Source organism: Macaca thibetana, chromosome 3 (genome assembly GCF_024542745.1).
Source record: "Macaca thibetana thibetana isolate TM-01 chromosome 3, ASM2454274v1, whole genome shotgun sequence".
Classification (NCBI taxonomy): domain Eukaryota; kingdom Metazoa; phylum Chordata; class Mammalia; order Primates; family Cercopithecidae; genus Macaca; species Macaca thibetana.
This window is the reverse complement of record NC_065580.1, coordinates 97,638,912-97,658,182: the sequence shown is the minus strand read 5'-3', so window position 1 is coordinate 97,658,182 and position 19,271 is coordinate 97,638,912. Positions and strand designations below refer to the sequence as shown.

General features: G+C 54.5%; 3 protein-coding genes across 3 annotated transcripts; 2 read left to right on the top strand and 1 right to left on the bottom strand.

The window, feature by feature from the left end:
* The first annotated feature begins 5,215 nt into the window (after nucleotides 1-5,215).
* HOXA10 (homeobox A10) lies at nucleotides 5,216-9,068 on the top strand. Its single transcript, XM_050785446.1, has 2 exons — nucleotides 5,216-6,324; nucleotides 7,501-9,068. Exons 1-2 carry the CDS (start codon nucleotides 5,367-5,369, stop codon nucleotides 7,773-7,775), a joined length of 1,233 nt encoding a protein of 410 aa, XP_050641403.1. The 5' UTR covers nucleotides 5,216-5,366; the 3' UTR covers nucleotides 7,776-9,068.
* On the bottom strand, nucleotides 7,989-10,633 carry LOC126951394 (WAS/WASL-interacting protein family member 3-like). Its single transcript, XM_050785479.1, has 2 exons — nucleotides 9,915-10,633; nucleotides 7,989-8,365 (listed from the first exon to the last, which is right to left on the bottom strand). The coding sequence occupies exons 1-2, from the start codon at nucleotides 10,086-10,088 to the stop codon at nucleotides 8,252-8,254; spliced, it is 288 nt and encodes a 95-aa protein (XP_050641436.1). The 5' UTR covers nucleotides 10,089-10,633; the 3' UTR covers nucleotides 7,989-8,251.
* Nucleotides 10,634-12,333: 1,700 nt separating this feature from the next.
* Nucleotides 12,334-17,291, top strand: HOXA9 (homeobox A9). The gene is made up of 2 exons (XM_050785461.1): nucleotides 12,334-14,838; nucleotides 15,887-17,291. Exons 1-2 carry the CDS (start codon nucleotides 14,259-14,261, stop codon nucleotides 16,123-16,125), a joined length of 819 nt encoding a protein of 272 aa, XP_050641418.1. The 5' UTR covers nucleotides 12,334-14,258; the 3' UTR covers nucleotides 16,126-17,291.
* Nucleotides 17,292-19,271: the final 1,980 nt, after the last annotated feature.

Sequence of the window (19,271 nt, the reverse complement as noted above, 5' to 3'; positions counted from 1 at the left end):
CATTCGCTAGGCCTCGCGAGCGTCGCCGCGCGGAGAAGCCAGCTGCCCCTTGGCAGTGATTTCGGAAATGTGTCAAGGTAAGAGGCCACAAGTTTAGCAATTTCAGTCTGGTGGGGCGCGAGTGGGAAGGTGGCCGATGTCTAAGCAGGGTTCTCGGGAACGTGGCTGGGTTTGTGGGGTGATGCGGTAGGGAGCCCCCACCCCATTGCTCCCGAAGTTTGGAAAGCAGGGGGAGGCCTAAGTAGAAAAGTTGAGGATTTTATTTCCTTGCGCTAGCATTTCACCCAAGGCGAATCGTTCGATTTTTGTAGAAATATTCAGAATAGAATGGGCTAGGGATGAGAGGTATCTAGGCGAAAGGGTTCCAGCTGTGCTGGGATAGGGGGCTGTGGGAGGGGAAAAAAAAAGAGAGAGATGATCGGGGGTTGAGGAAAACAGAAAGTTTCCATTCTAAACAATGGGGTGGTAGAAGTCTGCGGCCGGTAAGGCGAGCACATTCCCAGGGGCAGACGTCCTGGAGGTCACTGGTTTCCCACTAGGTGCATCTCTAGGTCTGCCCAGTAGCTTGGAGAAAACCTTTGTTCCGAAGAAGGCCAATTCGGAGAAGTCGCATGTGATTTTTGAGAGTGCCAGACCAGTCTCTGTACTGCATACTTGGAGTACGCTGTTATAAATCCCGCGATTTTGCAGCAATTTCTTACATGTGAAAATTAGATCTTTTGTAAAAGATATTTTGCAAATATGCAAAAATGTATTGGTAAATACTAACACTTTTTTTAAAAAGCTGGGGCCAAGGATAAATTTTGACGGAGCAATCACTCCATCGGGGTTGTCATCAAACACATTTTAAATGATAAAAATTCACTTACATTTTGGAGGGCCGATTCAAATTCCCTCTTTCTCCTATATTTATTTTTTAATACTATTTTTCCATTAGTTTCCCACATCTTTTTCTTTTCCCAAATATACAGTGTATGGTGAGTGGGGGGAATCCCAGAGAAAGTAGGCACTCCCTGTTGTGTAAATTTTGCCTATCATAGTTAGTCTTTGCTGAAAGCTGGCTCCCAAACTATGCCGGAGCAAAGCAACAAGGCAAGAAATGAGCGCTCACCCAGTGAGCTGCTCTCTGCAGCGGGAGCCCGCCCTACAATGCCCGAGCTGCCTCCAGTTCTAAGGCAAGAGGCAGTTTGTTATGAACAAAACTAAGAATATTACAATTCAAAGGGTGTGTGAAAAGGCCCCAACACTTCCCTAACAGGGGTGGAGCCATCTCAATGGTTGGATTTAGAAAAACTTTAAAAGTATGTTGTTTAGTAATAGACTGCACCTGATAGATTCAAAACAGACGCGTCAAATATCCCTGAAAATGTTGACATTCTTAAAGATGAATCAGAAAAGAACGTCACTGCTTGTGGAAAAATTTTCTAACTATGCATAAATGCATGGATCTGAGAAGCTCTGATTTTTTAAATTTTTTTCTGCTAAAGCCAGATATGTAAAAGCAGACTTTATTTTTCTTCTGTGGGGCTGCAGCCCAACTCCACCGCTGGATAATTCAGAGCCTTGAAAGCATTGAGAGTGCCCTCCAGACACAAATTGTTTACCAGCAGTTTCGATCTCAGGACCTGGTATTTTTTCTTTAGGAACTTGTTTTTCATAATAGTTTATTTCTCATTGCTTACAAGGGCCTACTCAGAAGGAGTACCTAGTGAACTGCAGCCTAATCCTTGCCGAAGGCCTTAATCCATGGGCCTGGTGTTTATTTTGGCCCCATAGGGCTGGCGGGCTATTACCCAGGTAGAAATGGGCAGTATTTCCTCCTAAATTAAACATGGGCTCTGGAGGTGACTGTGTAACCGCTGCATAAGGCCTGGTTGAGGCAAGCAGGCACTGAAGATTTAGGTCAAAGGTACCCTGAGGGAGAGGGAGAAATTTAGTAGCTGGGAAGAATGGCAAAAAAGAAAGAAGGCAAACGAGCACGAGGGAGGAAAAGTGCTTGGAAGCCGACCCACACTACAATTGAATCGCTTTCTTAATCTCTTGGGGTAGGGAATCTCAGGAAAGCCTAAGCGCTCAATAACTGGAATATTTTATTGAGAAACCGAACACTTCAGTGTTAAAGTCTAGAGAGCATGGGAGCCTTGGGGATCGGTCGGGGATGCTGGGGGCTAGGAGACCAACAGAGAGGGCCAGGGAGGCGTTTAACTTGAGCTTCGGCTGCGTTGGTATCCTCTCATTTGAACCAGCAGCAGCAGGCCCGCCTGCAGCCAGCCGGCTCAGGGACAGTGTCTCGCTGTGTTTCCCGCTCAGCAAGCCCTGGTAGGAGTTGGAAGGCAGTCCTGGGCCAGAGAGGGGCTGCCATACAAGAGCTTACATACTCTTTTTAAAAGCAAGAAAGAGCTCAAGCCCAACATCCCGTTTGGTTTATTACAAGGGGGAAAAGTCATGCTAAAGAAACACATCTGGCTCACCACAAAAAGGTCACTGAAGACCCAAGTGCCAATGCCACGTCCTGCGAGGCCCATAGCAGGCCTTCCAGCTCCTCTACTCTTCGGCTGAGGCAGCCTTTTGTAGCAGACGCAGTACAAACTGACTTTTGTAACCTTGGTTGGCACGTGCAGGTCCCTGGATTCTATCCAGCCTAGAAGCCCATTTGGCTGCCCTACAGGGCCCTGACCTGAGCTGTCTGCCGCAGGGCACCCAGCTTGTCTTACCAGCCAAATTGGCAGGGCCCCCAAGTCCCAGGAGACTGGGGGACTCTGGAGGACCTAAGGAAAAGACTGAGGGGTGTGTGAACTCCTTCGAAATGATGGGTCAAACTGTGGGACTATACCGATATGCATTTTTCACAGAATGAGTCAAAACTTACTTAGATTTTCCAGAAGGGTCGTGACTCCCTAAAAGGTTAGGAAAGATAAGTTAAGATCATTGTATTTTACTTTATTTGTATAGCCTCCACTATCTCAAACATATACTGGACCTTCCCAGATGTTGGCCTGGGAAGCTGCTTTCTGCATTTAGCCTGGAGAGGCATGACTCTAGGCCCAAGTCCTGGCCCACTGACCTGCTATGGCTCATTATCCAAGAGGAAACCTCGATGCTCTTGCGACCCACTTCCCAAATGACACAGCTTTTCTGAGAGGCCTGGGCAGTGCTGAAGAGCAAAGCTTCCTTCCTAGGCAGTCCCCAGCTCTGTGGCATTTCCAGGTGGCATTGCTAAGGGCAACAGTCCCAGCCAGTTCCACCCATCTGGTGAGCAGGGTAAGAACCAGGCAGATCCAGAAAGCTAAAGATAGGGCCATTGACTGCGGTGCTCTGAAGCTTTTCTGCATTCAGGTTCGTCTGCCTCATGGGCCTAGCAGGTAGAGAATTTGCCTTGGCCTTGGGCGCAGGAGCATGCGAAGAGCGAAGGAGAGTTATCTCTCGGTCTTGATTCCTCTAAGCCGCTGCTGCAGCTTCAAGACCCTGTCAGGCTGGAGAGAACTGGCTTTCTTATGCTCTCTCCCCTCCTGTTTCTCTCTCTCTTTTCTCTCCCTCTGTCCGTCTCTCCTTCTATCTCTCTCTTTTTCTCTCCATCCGCCTTGGCACCCTGATGCTCAGTCCTCAAGGCCCGGTCACCGTGGGGCGCCGAGGTTGAAGTGGCTGGAGCTCCGCGCTAGCGGTGGTGCGGCCTTCTGGGCCCGGAGCTCGGAGCAGCCACGGCCCGCAGCGACCACAGCTGCTTGAATCTCAGAAGCCAGACCTGGAGCTCTACCTAGCCAGCTCTCTCGTGCGCTTTCAGGGTCCTCTCAGGCTCCTCTTCTACCTTGGGCTGCATTCACATTGGGAGGAAGGAGACAAAGTGCCGCGTATGACCTGGAGGCAACAGTCTTTCCCAGCTGAAGGCAGCGGCCTGAGCGGTCTGTTTCCTGGGATGCCGACGTTCAGCAATGCCAGCTCCGAGTGGAGCCGGAGGGGCGGGCGGCCTGGAGTATCCTGGAGACCTGTAGCCCACAGGCCAGGGGCAAGGCAGTGACCTCCCGGGCTCCACTGGATCTGCCCGGAAAAGGTTGCATTTCCTGAGACTAGCATGAGGCTCACACTTGGGGGCTAGCACCCCAGGCCGGCCATTTCCAGTTGGCTAAAACAGAGCCCCTGAGTCTGCTGAGCAAAGGGCCTGGCCTCCACATGCTCTTATAACAGGGCCATGAGCCCAGCCCGGCCTTGCAGGGAAAGGATTTCCTCACCGGGGCCTCGTTAAAATGAACACACTGCAGGAGCAAGGACTGCCCTAGCTGAGGGTATGGGAGGGAGGGGAAGAGGGGAGGGGACAGAGAGGCAAGAGTGTAGTGACACTGGTTCTTGTTGTAGCCTCCAGGAGCATATGAGTGCCAAAGCTAACAGGAGAGCAGGAACATAAGGCAGCAGAGGTGTACACCGGGCACACCCCTCGAAGTCTCTCACTTTGGTCCAGCCAAGGACCCCAGGGCCAGCATTTTACTTCCCTGAAATGACTGTGGGCTTAGAGTCTTCCCTACGTGATGAGGGGATGCATGGACCTGGCTCTGGCCTCGGGAGTGGGAGTGGGGCCGTCTTTCCGTCAAGGTTGGCAGCAGCTTCCCACCCCCAGTCCTGCCAGCCCACCAAAGTCCGCTGACAGGAGCTGTAGAGAAGGCAAGCCAGATGAGCACAACACCACAGAAGAAGATCCTAACTGGATCAAGGGACTGGGGGAGAAAAGTGTTGGGGGTTAGGGGCTAGGGAACAACCATTGCATTTTGAGGAAAAATCTGTGGGAAAGTCGGCTTCCAGTTCACTCTGGGCTCCTGACACTGTGAGGATTTTGACAGCCATAGGGCCAGGTCATTTTGAGGATGCAGAATTCAGACAAGGGGCCAGCTCCTGATCCAGAGCTGAATGGGAAGCGAGTGAGTCCCCGACATGGCCAGTGGTCAGAGTACACCGGGGACTAGTGGCAGTTTCTGCGACAGGGATGGTGAGCACCCAAGGCAGACTGGGCGCGCGCCATAAACACCCCACTCGTGTGCGGGGCCCAAGGGCGCTTCAAACGAACCCCGGTATGGGGCTCACGTCCGGGTAGGGGCGGGGCGAGCCCAGTGGCCAGGCCCCCCACCAGCCACGTTGCGGCAGCCCCCACAGCTCCCGGCCTTCGGGCCAAGGTGCCGGGCGTGCATCTCCTGGCCCATCAATACAGATTACATATTTATATCAATCGCGGGTTTCGAGGGCGCCCTCGGAGAGCGGCCCCGCGCCTACGAAACCAAACTGGGAGTGGTCGCGCGGAAACTCTGGCTCGGGATTGGCTGCGGGCGCCCGCCGCTGTGCGGGGGGATTGCTAATCGTATTCAGCATGTTTTGCACAAGAAATGTCAGCCAGAAAGGGCTATCTGCTCCCTTCGCCAAATTATCCCACAACAATGTCATGCTCGGAGAGCCCCGCCGCGAACTCTTTTTTGGTCGACTCGCTCATCAACTCTGGCAGAGGCGAGGCGGGCGGCGGTGGTGGCGGCGCGGGGGGCGGCGGCGGTGGCGGTTACTACGCCCACGGCGGGGTCTACCTGCAGCCGGCCGCCGACCTGCCCTACGGGCTGCAGAGCTGCGGGCTCTTCCCCGCTCTGGGCGGCAAGCGCAATGGGGCTGCGTCGCCAGGCGGCGGTGGCGGTGGCGGGGGTCTAGGTTCCGGGGTGCACGGCTACGGGCCCGCGCCCATAGACCTGTGGCTAGACGCGCCACGGTCTTGCCGCATGGAGCCGCCTGAGGGGCCGCCACCGCCGCCCCAGCAGCCGCCGCCGCCCCCGCCGCAACCACCCCAGCCCCCGCCTCAGGCCACCTCGTGCTCTTTCGCGCAGAACATCAAAGAAGAGAACTCCTACTGCCTCTACGACTCGGCGGACAAATGCCCCAAAGGCTCGGCCACCGCTGCCGAACTGGCTCCTTTCCCGCGGGGCCCGCCGCCCGACGGCTGTGCCCTGGGCGCCTCCAGCGGGGTGCCAGTGCCTGGCTACTTCCGCCTTTCTCAGGCCTACGGCACGGCCAAGGGCTATGGCAGCGGCGGCGGCGGGGCGCAGCAACTCGGGGCCGGCCCGTTCCCCGCGCAGCCCCCGGGGCGAGGCTTCGATCCGCCGCCAGCGCTGGCCTCTGGCTCGGCCGATGTGGCCCGGAAGGAGCGAGCCCTCGATTCGCCGCCGCCCCCCACGCTGGCTTGCGGCAGCGGCGGGGGCTCGCAGGGCGACGAGGAGGCGCACGCGTCGTCATCGGCCGCGGAGGAGCTCTCCCCGGCCCCTTCCGAGAGCAGCAAAGCCTCGCCGGAGAAGGACTCCCTGGGTAAGCAGGGCTGCAGAGGGCTGCAGTCAGGCGGGCAGACAGGCAGACGCAAGGAGGAGAAGGATCAGAGAACTAGGAGCCCGCGCAGCAGCCGGCCGGCCTTGGCCCAAGCTGCAGGCAGGCTGACCTTGTGAACTTGCTTTTTAATATTTGGGCGTGGGGATGCAGTAAAATTCATGTCCGGCTTAGCGCCCCACAGCAAGACGTCCTCGGCGCTGGCCTCAGCTTCCCCTGACTCGGGGCGAGGACACCAGCGAGCAGGCCCCCTCCTGTGCGCTCTTCCCTGTGGCCGGGAGCACCCAGAGCCCTGGTCCCTGCCCAGCCTTCGCGGCGCGGCCCACGCGGGGGGGAGGGGGAGGGAGGGAAAGTAGCTCGGCCGCAGATAGCGCGGATGTTTGTAAGGCATCCAAAATAAGCAGCCGCCAGCGCCAATAAATAAGCCCATTAACCGGCGAAGTTCGAGTTTACGATCCCCATGCTTTTTTCAAAGTTGCTGAGGGGCGGGAATCTTCGTTGCGGGAAGAAGAAAAGGCAAATCCAGCCTGGAAGCTGGGGGCCCTGAGCTGAGAGCCAGAGAAGGGACATTTCGCTTCACCTGGACCTCGGAATCGCCCAGCTATCTACCCCTGGCTCCTGGAGAAACTTGAGGGAGGGCCCTGGACCCCCGAATAGGTTTCTCCTCCTCTTCCCCATTGGACCAATGATGCCCTTCTTTCTCCCCTTATCGAGTCTTGGGCAATCAGGGCCCTGGGGTGAGACAGCCAAGCTGCCTGGCCCTCCTTCCAAGTAAGCACCCCGCGCTCCTAGCCTGGGGGCTACAGGAAATATTTGTCTGCCATATGGGAAGAAGCAAAGAAAAGCGTTAAGTTCAAGATGTACAGTCTGCCCTCCCAGGCCTTTCCTTCTGCAAGCATCTATGGCTTAATGCTAAAACAGGTGTTTGGGAAAGTGGGGGAAATGTAAATTGGAAGGATCATGTAGATTGAAGGCCCACTCGATTTTTGTCATGACTTTTGGAGGAACTGCTTGCTCTCAGCAAGCCAAAAACGGGGGCATGACTCTCTTCTCTGTGACTTGGTACATCTCTCTTATGGGAGAAACGGAGGCAATTCACTCCCGCGGGCAGCCCGTGTGGCCTCGACTTAATCATCCCCTCTTTATTCTTTTACATGCCAGGCAATTCCAAAGGTGAAAACGCAGCCAACTGGCTCACGGCAAAGAGTGGTCGGAAGAAGCGCTGCCCCTACACGAAGCACCAGACACTGGAGCTGGAGAAGGAGTTTCTGTTCAACATGTACCTTACTCGTGAGCGGCGCCTAGAGATTAGCCGCAGCGTCCACCTCACGGACAGACAAGTGAAAATCTGGTTTCAGAACCGCAGGATGAAACTGAAGAAAATGAATCGAGAAAACCGGATTCGGGAGCTCACAGCCAATTTTAATTTTTCCTGATGAATCTCCAGGCAACGCGGTTTTTTCACTTCCTGAGCGCTGGTCCCTTCCCTCTGTCTTCAGCCTCTGCCCAGGAACTCGCACCTGTGCTGGAGCCCTGTTCTTCCCTCCCACGCTCGTCATCTCCTGGGCCGTTACATCTGTGCAGGGCTGGTTTGTTCTGACTTTTTGTTTCTTTGTGTTTGCTTGGTGCTGGTTTATTTGTTGTTTTCTGGGGGAAAAAGCCATATCGTGCTAAAATTCTATAGAGATAGATATTGTCCTAAGTGTCAAGTCGTGACTGGGCTGGGTTTGCTGTCTTGGGGTCCTACTGCTTGAAATGGCCCCTGTGTTCAGCCGAGCTGGTTTCCTGCCCAGCCTGGGGCAAACCTAGCCGGAAGGCCGAGGTCCCATTGTTGGCGCTGAGGTGTCTGGCCTGAGGTCAATGGTGCAAGGAGCCGCCACCGGGCATGTCTGCCTGGAGTGCTGTGCTGTGTTTAATCAGGGGATACAGGCCCCTGGGTTTCTTTTTTCTTTCTTCCTTTCTTCCTTGGCCAAGAGAAGGGCTTACAGGCATGGACATGCAGGTTGGCAAACGGGCTTGACTTTGGCTGATTTAAAAAGTAAGAAAGAAAGTAAAAAAGAGTAATATTTCCTTCCTCTGTAAGATATCTCAGCTTTAAAAAGAAAAAAAAAAATTACCAACAGAAGGGGACTGCTTTTCCAGTTTCTGTAAGGTCTTACATTGCTTGACTAAAATGTCTCATTTACCTCTAAATTTCCATATCCTTCTAGCTGTAGATAAATAATGTAGTTTTGTTTATACATTTGGAATTAGTGGATTTTTTGTCATTAAAATTGTTACCACTGGTAACATGCGACAAGCACACCACAATTCTCCCTATCTTGTGAAGTTGTTTTTTAAAAATCGCCTTGAACAAAAAGTTTTTTTAATTTTTATTTTTGCTTTCTGAAATTCACAGAAGCCTAGGAGGACTGGGGTAAGCGGAATAAACTAGAGAAGGGAGACATTGTTTGGATTTCCTTTATACTGTGAAGTTACATGCATAAAAGGGTCAAACCTGTAGATGCAGAAAAAGAAAAAAAACTATAAATACAAATCTGTATAAATGTCTATTATTATGAAGAATTGCCAATCTTGTTTTAAGCAAATGCATTCTATCGTTATTATAAATGTTAGTTCTAGCTCTATTTACTTCTAATCTTAAATCAGAATAAATTAATATTGTATTGCTGCTGTGCGTGGAAAAAGACGATGTTTATGTTCTTATAGAATAAAAGCTGTGGAATGAAGCTTTTTAATTTTACCTCTTTTTTGACTTCTTATCTTCACCTTCCACTTTATCCCGTTCACCACTTTTACAACAGGAGGACTAACCCGAGCCCCCTGCAATTACTTTAGGCATCTATTTAAATATTACCTAGACGGTCGTAATTTGTCTGGGCCCTATAGCCCTGGTGCCGTAAGGTTTGTCGGCTTTTGTTCAGTTTTATGGCTTGCTAGTATATCTGGATTGTGGCTGTCTTGGACCAGTGATTTCAGTTGAGAGGGGAGCTGCATAGACAGAGGAAGCCAAACAGGATTTCTTTCGGGAGCCCCAGGGAGGCTTGCAGAGGCCGGTTATTTTGCGGGTGTCTGAGTCTCAGATGACCCTCAATCTGAATGCGGAGCAGGCCTGGCCCACAGCGCATCCCTAGCCGCTGGAGGCAGCCGTTAGGTGGACCTGGGCTGGGCGGCATGGGGGCCGCCCCCTCCCCCAGTACGGCCTCCCCCACCTGGCGGCCCTCCGTAGGGCCACGCGTTTCCTGCTGGCCAGAGTTGTGTGGGGGGGGGGAGGGCTAGGGGGAGGGGGCGCGGGAGCGCGCGCCCCGGCGGGAGGGCAGCTAGGAGGCAGAGGCGGGAGAGCGAGCGGCGGGAGGCCGGGGCCAGACAGGGAGCCGGGCTCTGTACTGTCCCTGGCACTTTCGAGCCTTACACGGCTACCGCCGCTTGGCGCCGGCTCGCTGGGCTGCAAGATTTGGGAAAGCAGCGTGCACACTGCTTCTCGGAGCTACTCTCGTCTCGCCTGCTCCCCGCCTTTATTCCTCTCTTCCTGCCTTTCCTCGCTCTCTTTTCCTCCCTCTCCCTCCAAGGCATACCTTACTAGGGCCTGTGGCTTCCCCTTCAGTGACGCATTTGCGACTGCCTGGGGCATTCCGTTGCAGCGGCGGGCGCAGGTTGCCTAGGGGCTGCGCTGGGCCGGGCGCGATCGCAGGGTTCTCTCCTGGCGGCGGCGGCGACGGCAGCGGCGGCGGCGGCGGCGGCGGCGGCATCGGCGGCGGGCGAGGCAGCCCTGCGCGGGCAGCACCAGAACTGGTCGGTGATTTAGGTAGTTTCCTGTTGTTGGGATCCACCTTTCTCTCGACAGCACGACACTGCCTTCATTACTTCAGTTGAAATCGTCTCCAGGTACTCTGCGCGCTGGGGTCGGGCCGGGCGGGGCATCACGGCCCTGGTCGTGCCAGGCCTGCGGTGGCATCCTCGGCTTTCCCTGCGCAGGAGCCTTGTGTCTTTCTCCGTAGCGCTCTGCCAGCCGGCCGGCTTTCTCCTTCCACCACACACCTCCACCTGGCCCACAGCAGGTAGGGTCAGGTTGGCTGCTCCTTCGCGGACGCCGGGGGCGTGGTAGGAATTCTGGGCCTTGGGCCATTCAAGGTCAGGGGCGCACGCTTCCATCCTGAGCCTCCCCCACTAGAGGCCTGCGCCTGCCCAGGGACCTCCTGCCAGTCTCTTGTAAGGCTGGAACACACACACGCGCGCGCGCGCACACACACACACACACACACACACACACACCAGTCCCGGGTGTGAGCTCAGGAAAGAATCTTCTTCCAGTGGAGACTCAGGCTGGACTAGGAAGATAGGGCAGGCAGAGGTTGGGATCCTGGCCGTGTCACTTACCCTTCTCTCTGTAAGCCCGGCCTTTGCTAGGAGTCGCTTCTTTCTCTTTTCTTCCTTCTTTTCCCTCTCTTCCCTTCCTCTTTTATCCCTTCTTTCTTTTTTCTTCTTCCCTTTGCTCCTTTCTGCTTTCTTTTCTTCCGTTTGTCTTTTTTTCATCTTCCGTCTCTGCCAGATTCTATCTCACCTCCTTATCTCCTTCCCAAAGCATCCTTGGGGAGAGGCTTAGGGCTGGCTTCAGGAGAGCCTAGGGAGTCTCACTTTCCTCTGTGTCTCAAGTAGAGGTTGGGAAGTCTGCTGAGGAAGGGCCCGCGTGGGGCGGCTGCCGAGGGCGGTGGGTTTGGGCCTGGTGTGTTACTGTGCAGACAAGGCCTCGGTTATGATCACGACCGGATGGCGGCGGCCTTGCGTTTCGTCTCCGCCTGTCGCTAAAGGCTGACTAGGAGATCTGATTAGGGGGCATTCGCTGCAGCTTTGTGTGCACATATCGAGGGCAGGGAGGCCTTTGCTAGCCTCACTGGGAACTGGAGCTGAGGCCCAACCAGCCTCGCTGGAGCCTGGCCATTCTCTGGGAAGCTCTTAGCCGGCTCTTCCCGGCCTGCCGGTCACAGCTTGGGGTTTGACCGCATTGAGGGAGACTGGCTAGGGCAAAGCTTGACTGCTCGCTTGCTAGTGACTTCTATTAGGTACAAAATATGTTCCATACGGCACCTTTGTGCCGCTGGGTACTGGAGAAGGGGACCCTTAGCAGAGCCAGTATGTTTCAAATGGGCAAAAAGAATCCCAAATTCCAGAGCCATTGATATAAACTTGGGTCATCGTTCCAACTTGTAGTCTACAGATGGGAGCCAGTCTGACCATTTTCACTCCAGAAAACAGAAAACAAACTATCTCTCCCTACCCCCAACACACACAGTTACAGATTCGTGCCCACAGAGCTGTTTCCCTTCCCTGCCTGGACTGGAGGCCCAGGAACTGTTCCGTTGCACAGCCACCGGCCTGCTGTCTGAAAGGACCGCATACCCCATTCCCTTCAACTCCTCCGTGCCATTTTCTGGACCAGGATATTTTTTAGTTTCAGAGATCACAGTTTTAGAAATCTCAGTCGAGAAGGGGAGGTTTTAAATTATAGTCATTTACTATTTCTTTATGATACGCAATCTCTTTCACTTCCAAAATAAAAGCAGACAAAAAAGTCTGAATATTCTGGCTCCAAATCTTTGGGCTGAAGTGAGACAATATTTGGTTTTCTGATTTTTCTCCTCTTTCTAGGCACCAGTAACATCTGCTTAACACTCAAGGCCTGCTAATTGTTCAGCAATTCTCTTATTTGGGGGCTAAGGCTGTTTAAAGGAACAGTTTTTTTACTTAAAAAATACTAAAATAATCAGTGTCTTCTCTGGTATAAAAAGTGGAAAAGGTAGCCAGACATGCCCAGCCCATTTGCAGACACTTAAAATTAGGAGCCAGGGTTTCCTCCAGGGTTAATTTTTTAAATGAAAATCTCAGAGGCCTGGCGGACTGCGGGGTATTTAGGACAGGGTAGCCTGTGGTGGGGGTGGGCATGACCTAGAGGAATTTGTAGGGCAAGGAAAATATTAGGGGGGGGGAGATGAGGCGGACATGACGGGGCCGTGTCGGAGTTCATTATGTAGGCCCCTTCCCTCTTCCAGGCGTGGGTGCAGGAAGGGGCACTCTGTCGGTATCCGCCTGGCTTGGCAACCTCGCTGGTATATGAGAGTCCCAGCTGGAAGTGTGTCAGGGTGTTTGGTGCGGGGGGGATTACTGGAACTGCTGGTGAGGATGAAGGCAAAAAAGAGAGAGAGGGAGGGAAGCGCCCGAGTCCGCCAGCCTCGCCGCCAGGGAAGTGGGCTAATGAAAAACACACTGTTGCAGGCACAGTATCCACACGTGAATTTGATTACCCCTTTTCTAGGAGTCGCCGCTTTCTGTTAGGAATTGGGGGTGGGGTGGGGAGTTTCCTTCCAATTAACAGAGTGCCTGTGACCTTTTAATTTACCTGGAATGGGTGAGAAATAAACTTCCCCAATGTGGCCAGGCCCAGGAATAGGACTGGAGTCGATGCCCTTGTGCCCCTCCCCGTTCTAATTTCCAGCCCTGGCCTTGAGCTGTGGTTGCCTCTCTTTGGGCCTTGTACCTCTCCGCCGAGTCGCCGGGTCCGTAGGTAACCAAGGCGAGGCCCGGAGTAGTAGCTGGAAAGGGGGAAAGGAGCCCTGAAAGGCTCACACGGCCCCGGGACAGGCCACATCGGTGCGGACCTCCCAGCCGCCGGAGCCGCGGGGTCTCAGGCGAGGCTGCCTTTCCCCAAGCTGAACTCTCCTTCCGTTGATGCCACTTGGAGTTTTTTCCCCAGTTGGGGTTCAGGGAGCTCAACTAGGCTTGCAGCACTCAGGGTTAGAGCCTCTGAGGCTGGAACACAGGGCTGGGTCGCCAGCCTCCTGCGCCTGGGAATCCTGATTTCCAGCTGATGAGAAGGGCGGGCTGGGTGCGCGTTTGCGTGGGGTCGACGGCCGGGGGCCGAGCGCCCCACACAACCAACCAGGCCCTCAAACCCTTCGCCCTGGGGGCGACTGGCCGCTCCCTCCTGGCCAGCTCCTCAGTGGGGTCCTCGCAACAAAGGCGAATTTAAGGACTGCTCTTGCGCCCCTCGCTCCAGGCGGGTAGCCGTGGGGACCTACACCCGCGGTACTTCCTGAGCGGCCAGTCCCTGCCTGGAGTGCCCTGGTAGGGCCGGCGGCTGCTCCGTTTGGGACGGATCCTGCGTTGAATTTGACTTTTCGCAGGCGGCCGGGGGTAAACTCGCCTCTCCCGGGGACCGCAGGGATTATTTACAGGGAGCTCGCCAACCAAACACAACAGTCTAACCTTTCCAAGTCCTCGTAAATTTTTACTGCTGGGAGCCAGGGCGAGGCAAACGAATCTGTTGGTCGTTCCCGACTTCCCGCCAGCCTGTGTGGCTTCTGAAACAATAACTCCTTATGAAATATCATAAATATAGATTTAAATACAGTAGAGCGAGAATGCGATTTGGCTGCTTTTTTATGGCTTCAATTATTGTCTAATTTTATGTGAGGGGCTCCGCTGGCCGCACTCGCACGCGGGACCCGCGCCTCCCTGATGGCGTGATTAATTGTGATATAAAATAGTCCGCTTAAGAAGTGTGTGTATGGGGGGGGAAGGGGGAGTACAGAGGCAAGGCTAGATTTGATCTTTTAATCTTCGTTGGCCACAATTAAAACAAACCCGATCGTAGAGCGGCACGATCCCTTTACATAAAAACATATGGCTTTTGCTATAAAAATTATGACTACAAAACACTGGGCCATTAATAGCGTGCGGAGTGATTTACGCGTTATTGTTCTGCTGGGCGGGCACGTGACGCGCACGGCCAATGGGGGCGCAGGCGCCGGCAACTTATTAGGTGACTGTACTTCCCCCCCTGGTGCCACCAAGTTGTTACATGAAATCTGCAGTTTCATAATTTCCGTGGGTCGGGCCGGGCCGGCCAGGCGCTGGGCACGGCGATGGCCACCACTGGGGCCCTGGGCAACTACTACGTGGACTCTTTCCTGCTGGGCGCTGACGCCGCCGATGAGCTGAGCGCTGGCCGCTATGCGCCGGGGACCCTGGGCCAGCCCCCCCGGCAGGCGGCGACGCTGGCTGAGCACCCTGACTTCAGCCCGTGCAGCTTCCAGTCCAAGGCGGCAGTATTCGGCGCCTCGTGGAACCCGGTGCACGCGGCGGGCGCCAACGCTGTACCCGCTGCGGTGTACCACCACCATCACCACCACCCCTACGTGCACCCCCAGGCGCCCGTGGCGGCTGCGGCGCCGGACGGCAGGTACATGCGCTCCTGGCTGGAGCCCACGCCCGGTGCGCTCTCCTTCGCGGGCTTGCCCTCCAGCCGGCCTTATGGCATTAAACCTGAACCACTGTCGGCCAGAAGGGGTGACTGTCCCACGCTTGACACTCACACTTTGTCCCTGACTGACTATGCTTGTGGTTCTCCTCCAGTTGATAGAGAAAAACAACCCAGCGAAGGCGCCTTCTCCGAAAACAATGCTGAGAATGAGAGCGGCGGAGACAAGCCCCCCATCGATCCCAGTAAGTGTCTCCTTCCTTCAAATCAGCCGCCACCACCGCCTCCATGCCGGCCTCCCGGATCTGCTGGCCCGCCAGCTTTCTCTCGAGCCTGCCTTCGTCCTCGCTAGGAGCCTCTCAAGTTGGGGCCAGGAGCCAGAATTTGGTGTTTGGGACGCCTCAGATAGGGCCCCAAGACCGGAGAGCCGTGAAGAGTGGCCCGCAGGGCTACGGGAGAGGAGGCTGCTGCTGCAGCGACAGGGGGCGGGGCGGGCACTTCGGGCTGAGCCAAGACTGGCCGCCCCTCTCCCTGGCTGCCCGGGCCTAGGACCGAGATACTTTGGGCCGTTCTTCGAAAGCAATGCAGCCCAGAGAGCCTTTTGTGCAACTAGATTGTCCGTGAACGGCGGCAGCCAGGGCAGCCGGAGCCGGGACGCTGGGGGAGACGGCCGATTTCCTTCCACTTCTTGCCTTCGGCCAGTGGCGGCGTAAATCCTGCCAAGATAAGGCGCGAGCGACCCGGGCCACAAGGGTCCCCATGCCAGATTATTCAAATAAGCCACAGACGTGATCAACGGCCTTGGGGCGCCCTGACGGCATGCCTAGCTCCGAAGGCCTTCCAGGAAGGTCAAATAAGGAGTAGGGGGTGAGAGCGTAGAGGGAAAGGTTGGGAAGGGAAGACGAGTCAGTGAACGGGACAGAGGAATCCTAATCTTGCTACAGGACACAAGGCAGCATGCTCTCCGTCTGCGTGGCAAGGAGATCTGTTTCCAAATTTCATTCTATACAGCGTTCGGGGAGTGGGAGGAAGGAGAAGGGGGACAAGAGGACGGAGGATGAGAAAGGAGGGTCTCGGAGGGGAGGGGGAGCCGAAGTTTTACTGCGTGCAATTGTAAGTGACCCTCTGTGCTTCTGTTTGCCAGGGTTCCATTGTGTCCGAGGCCTGACTGCCTTTCCTAACCAATTCAGCAGAGTTCTGCACTTCGGCCAGAGACCCCACCCAGGAGGTTCCTTTGCCCCCAGCAGGGTGTGCGTATCCTCCTCCTAAACCCAGTGTTTCTCTTCTCCACAGATAACCCAGCGGCCAACTGGCTTCATGCGCGCTCCACTCGGAAAAAGCGCTGCCCCTATACAAAACACCAGACCCTGGAACTGGAGAAAGAGTTTCTGTTCAACATGTACCTCACCAGGGACCGCAGGTACGAGGTGGCCCGACTGCTCAACCTCACCGAGAGGCAGGTCAAGATCTGGTTCCAGAACCGCAGGATGAAAATGAAGAAAATCAACAAAGACCGAGCAAAAGACGAGTGATGCCATTTGGGTTTATTTAGAAAAAAGGGTGAGCTAGAGAGAAAGAGAACTGCCTGTCCCCCTTCCGCCTTCTTTCTTCTCTCACCCCCACCCTAGCCTCCACCATCCCCGCACAAAGCGGCTCTAAACCTCAGGCCACATCTCCCCCAAGGCAAACCCTGTTCAGGCTGGCTCGTAGGCCTGCCGCTTTGATGGAGGAGGTATTGTAAGCTTTCCATTTTCTATAAGAAAAAAAAAAAAAAAAAAAGTAGGGGGGGCATTAGTGCTGATAGATGTGTGTGCTACCTTGTATATATATTTTTAAAAATCTACCTGTTCCTGACTTAAAAGAAAAGGAAAGAAACTACCTTTTTATAATGCACAACTGTTGATGGTAGGCTGTATAGTTTTTAGTCTGTGTAGTTAATTTAATTTGCTGTTTGTGCGGCAGATCTCTCTGCCAAGATACTTGAACACTGTGTTTTATTGTGGTAATTATGTTTTGTGACTCAAACTTCTGTGTACTGGGTGATGCACCCGTTGTGATTGTGGAAGATAGAATTCAATTTGAACTCAGGTTGTTTATGAGGGGAAAAAACAGTTGCATAGAGTATAGCTCTGTAGTGGAATATGTCTTCTGTATAACTAGGCTGTTAACCTATGATTGTAAACTAGCTGTAAGGATTTCCCAGTGAAATAAAAAAAAATTTTTTTAAGTGTTCTCGGGGATGCATAGATTCATCGTTTTCTCCACATTAAAAATGCGGGCATTTTCGTCTTTCCATGATCTGTAGTCCTGTCTTGTCTATTGTATATATAATCTATATAATTAAAGAAAATATACATAATCAGACAAGCTTGAATATTGTTTTTGCACCGGACAAACAGTGAGGAAATTCGGAGCTAGACATATGTGCAGAAGGTTACTACCTAGGGTTTGTGCTTAATCTTAATCAGAGGAAATGGATGCTGATTGTAACGGAGTTAATTTTATTGATAATAAATTATACACTATGAAACCGCCACTGGGCTACTGTAGATTTGTATCCTTGATGAATCTGGGGTTTCCATTAGACTGAACCTACACTGTATATTTTGCAATAGTTACCTCAAGGCCTACTGACCAAATTGTTGTGTTGAGATGATATTTAACTTTTTGCCAAATAAAATATATTGATTCTTTTCTATTTTTTGCGAGTCTGCTCTTTGCACCTTCTTCTCTGGGTCAGGGGAGCCTGTGTAGAGTCTCTGGGTAGGGGCGGGCTGGGATGGGGAGAAAGAGCCCCAATTTTGCCTCTGGCTGGCTTTCAGGAGCGGGACCTGCCACAACCAGTCCGCCGAGCTAAGCTCTCCCAAACAGGCCAGCTGCCTGGCGGCGAGAAAATCTGGGAAATCCGGCGGCGGAACCAGGCTCCCGGCCTTGTGTCTATGTGCGGGACGGCCGAGAAGCCCCTGAGAAGCTGGGCTGGGCTGGCCAGTAGCGGTGGAAAAACGACTCTTTCACCTTGGTGCCCCCGAGAAAATTCCCAACCCTGGGCCTTCGTTAGCTTGGTGGGGAAAAGGGGGAGAAGGTGGCAGGATAGAGCTGGGGACCGCCTTCTAAGCAGCCTCTGAAGAGGGAAATAGGAGCCCCACCGGCCCAACGCGGCCATGCAGGCAAACATTTTGGGGGCTTGCAAAGGAACAAAGCCCTGCATCTTCGTACCGCTCACCACCCTCTCCTGCGGCGTCCTGCCAGCCTGGCCCGAGAGAATCTGGGTCCTGCACTGCAAGCCCCTCCCGAGCACAAGCCCTAACAGAGGCAGGGCTGAGGCAACAGACTAGCCCCAAAGCGCCATAAAAGAAAATGAGGGCTGTTACCGTTTATGGGGTGTAAAGGGCTGCGGGGGGGGAACGGCCACAACTTCGGAGGCCTAAGCGCTTTCCAGATGTGGCCGGAGGGTTCGGCTTCGCTTCCACTCCCTTGCTTCTCTCGCCCTTCCCCCTCCCCCACTCCACGATTTCTGCAAAGTTGGATGTGTTCTAAGTTTAAAAGGGGAACCAGGGCGCGGGTGGATGAGGCGTCTCCTTACACCCACCCCCACCTCGCCGCCAGGCTGGGACGCCCTCTGTTGTTGCAGACAGAAGGAACTTCAAAGAATAGGCAGTAAGAGTGTGCCATAAAGGCCGGGACTGCGAACTGTCTGGAATTCGTCCCTTAATGAGTTTACAACTGTCCAGCCCTAATTAGGATATTCCACCAAAGCCCTTTCATTTGTTCATTTGTTCTGTCTGCCGCCGATAAAGCGACTGCGGAAACAGCTCTTTTATTGGCATTGCCTCCTCTGCAGTAGATTCCGGGCTCCACGCAGACTCCCCAGGACCTAGGCCCACGCCCCTCTGGGAGTGGAGTGCGGTGGGCTAGCCGGCGGCTCCCAAAGCTCAGGCCGGCCGAGGTAGCTGAGACTGCAGTACCGAATGACGGCCAGCAGATGGCAGTGTGGCTCCATGCAAGAGGCTTCCGCGCCGCCATCTCCCGCCTCCGCAGCCCTGGGAAGTTCCTAAGATGTCGACTTGACACGAGCCTTTCTGGAATGGGAGCCCCAGATTTTAGTGAACAGGCGCCCTATATTTTCGGTGCTCCTCACGCCTGGCTAGAAGCCTCGCTGGGAAACAAGGAATCGGCGGGGTCTTGCCCGACCCTCACCGCTCGCGCCTCCCTGACCCCATCCTGAGGGCCCAGCGAGCCGGGCTGCAGCTGTCCGGGCAGCCGCGGGGCAGCAGCTCCAGGCGCCGGCGCGGCTCCAGGGTCACCGTCCTCAGCTGAGACAGGCCTGACACAACCAGGCTCCAGGGAGCCCCGGCTGACTGTTGGACACAGGAGGAACGCCTGCAGCCCCCGGACCTGATGACCGCCCAGAGGGTGTGGACAGTGCGTGCCGAGGGCGCACACCGTGGCCCGGGTCCCGCGGCCGCCCAGGAGGCCCTCGAAACCTGCGACCTGGGTCAGGGCCCGGCGAGTCAGAACCCAAGACAGAGCCAGGACCCCGGGACTCGGCTGGCTTGAATCGAGACAGTAAAATAAGGCGGTGAACATTGGGAGTAAAGGCAATCTCAGTGTCTGTCCACTGTAGGTCTAGGGGCCGGGCCGAGTTGACTGGGAAGAGAATCCCGGGGGACAAACCAGG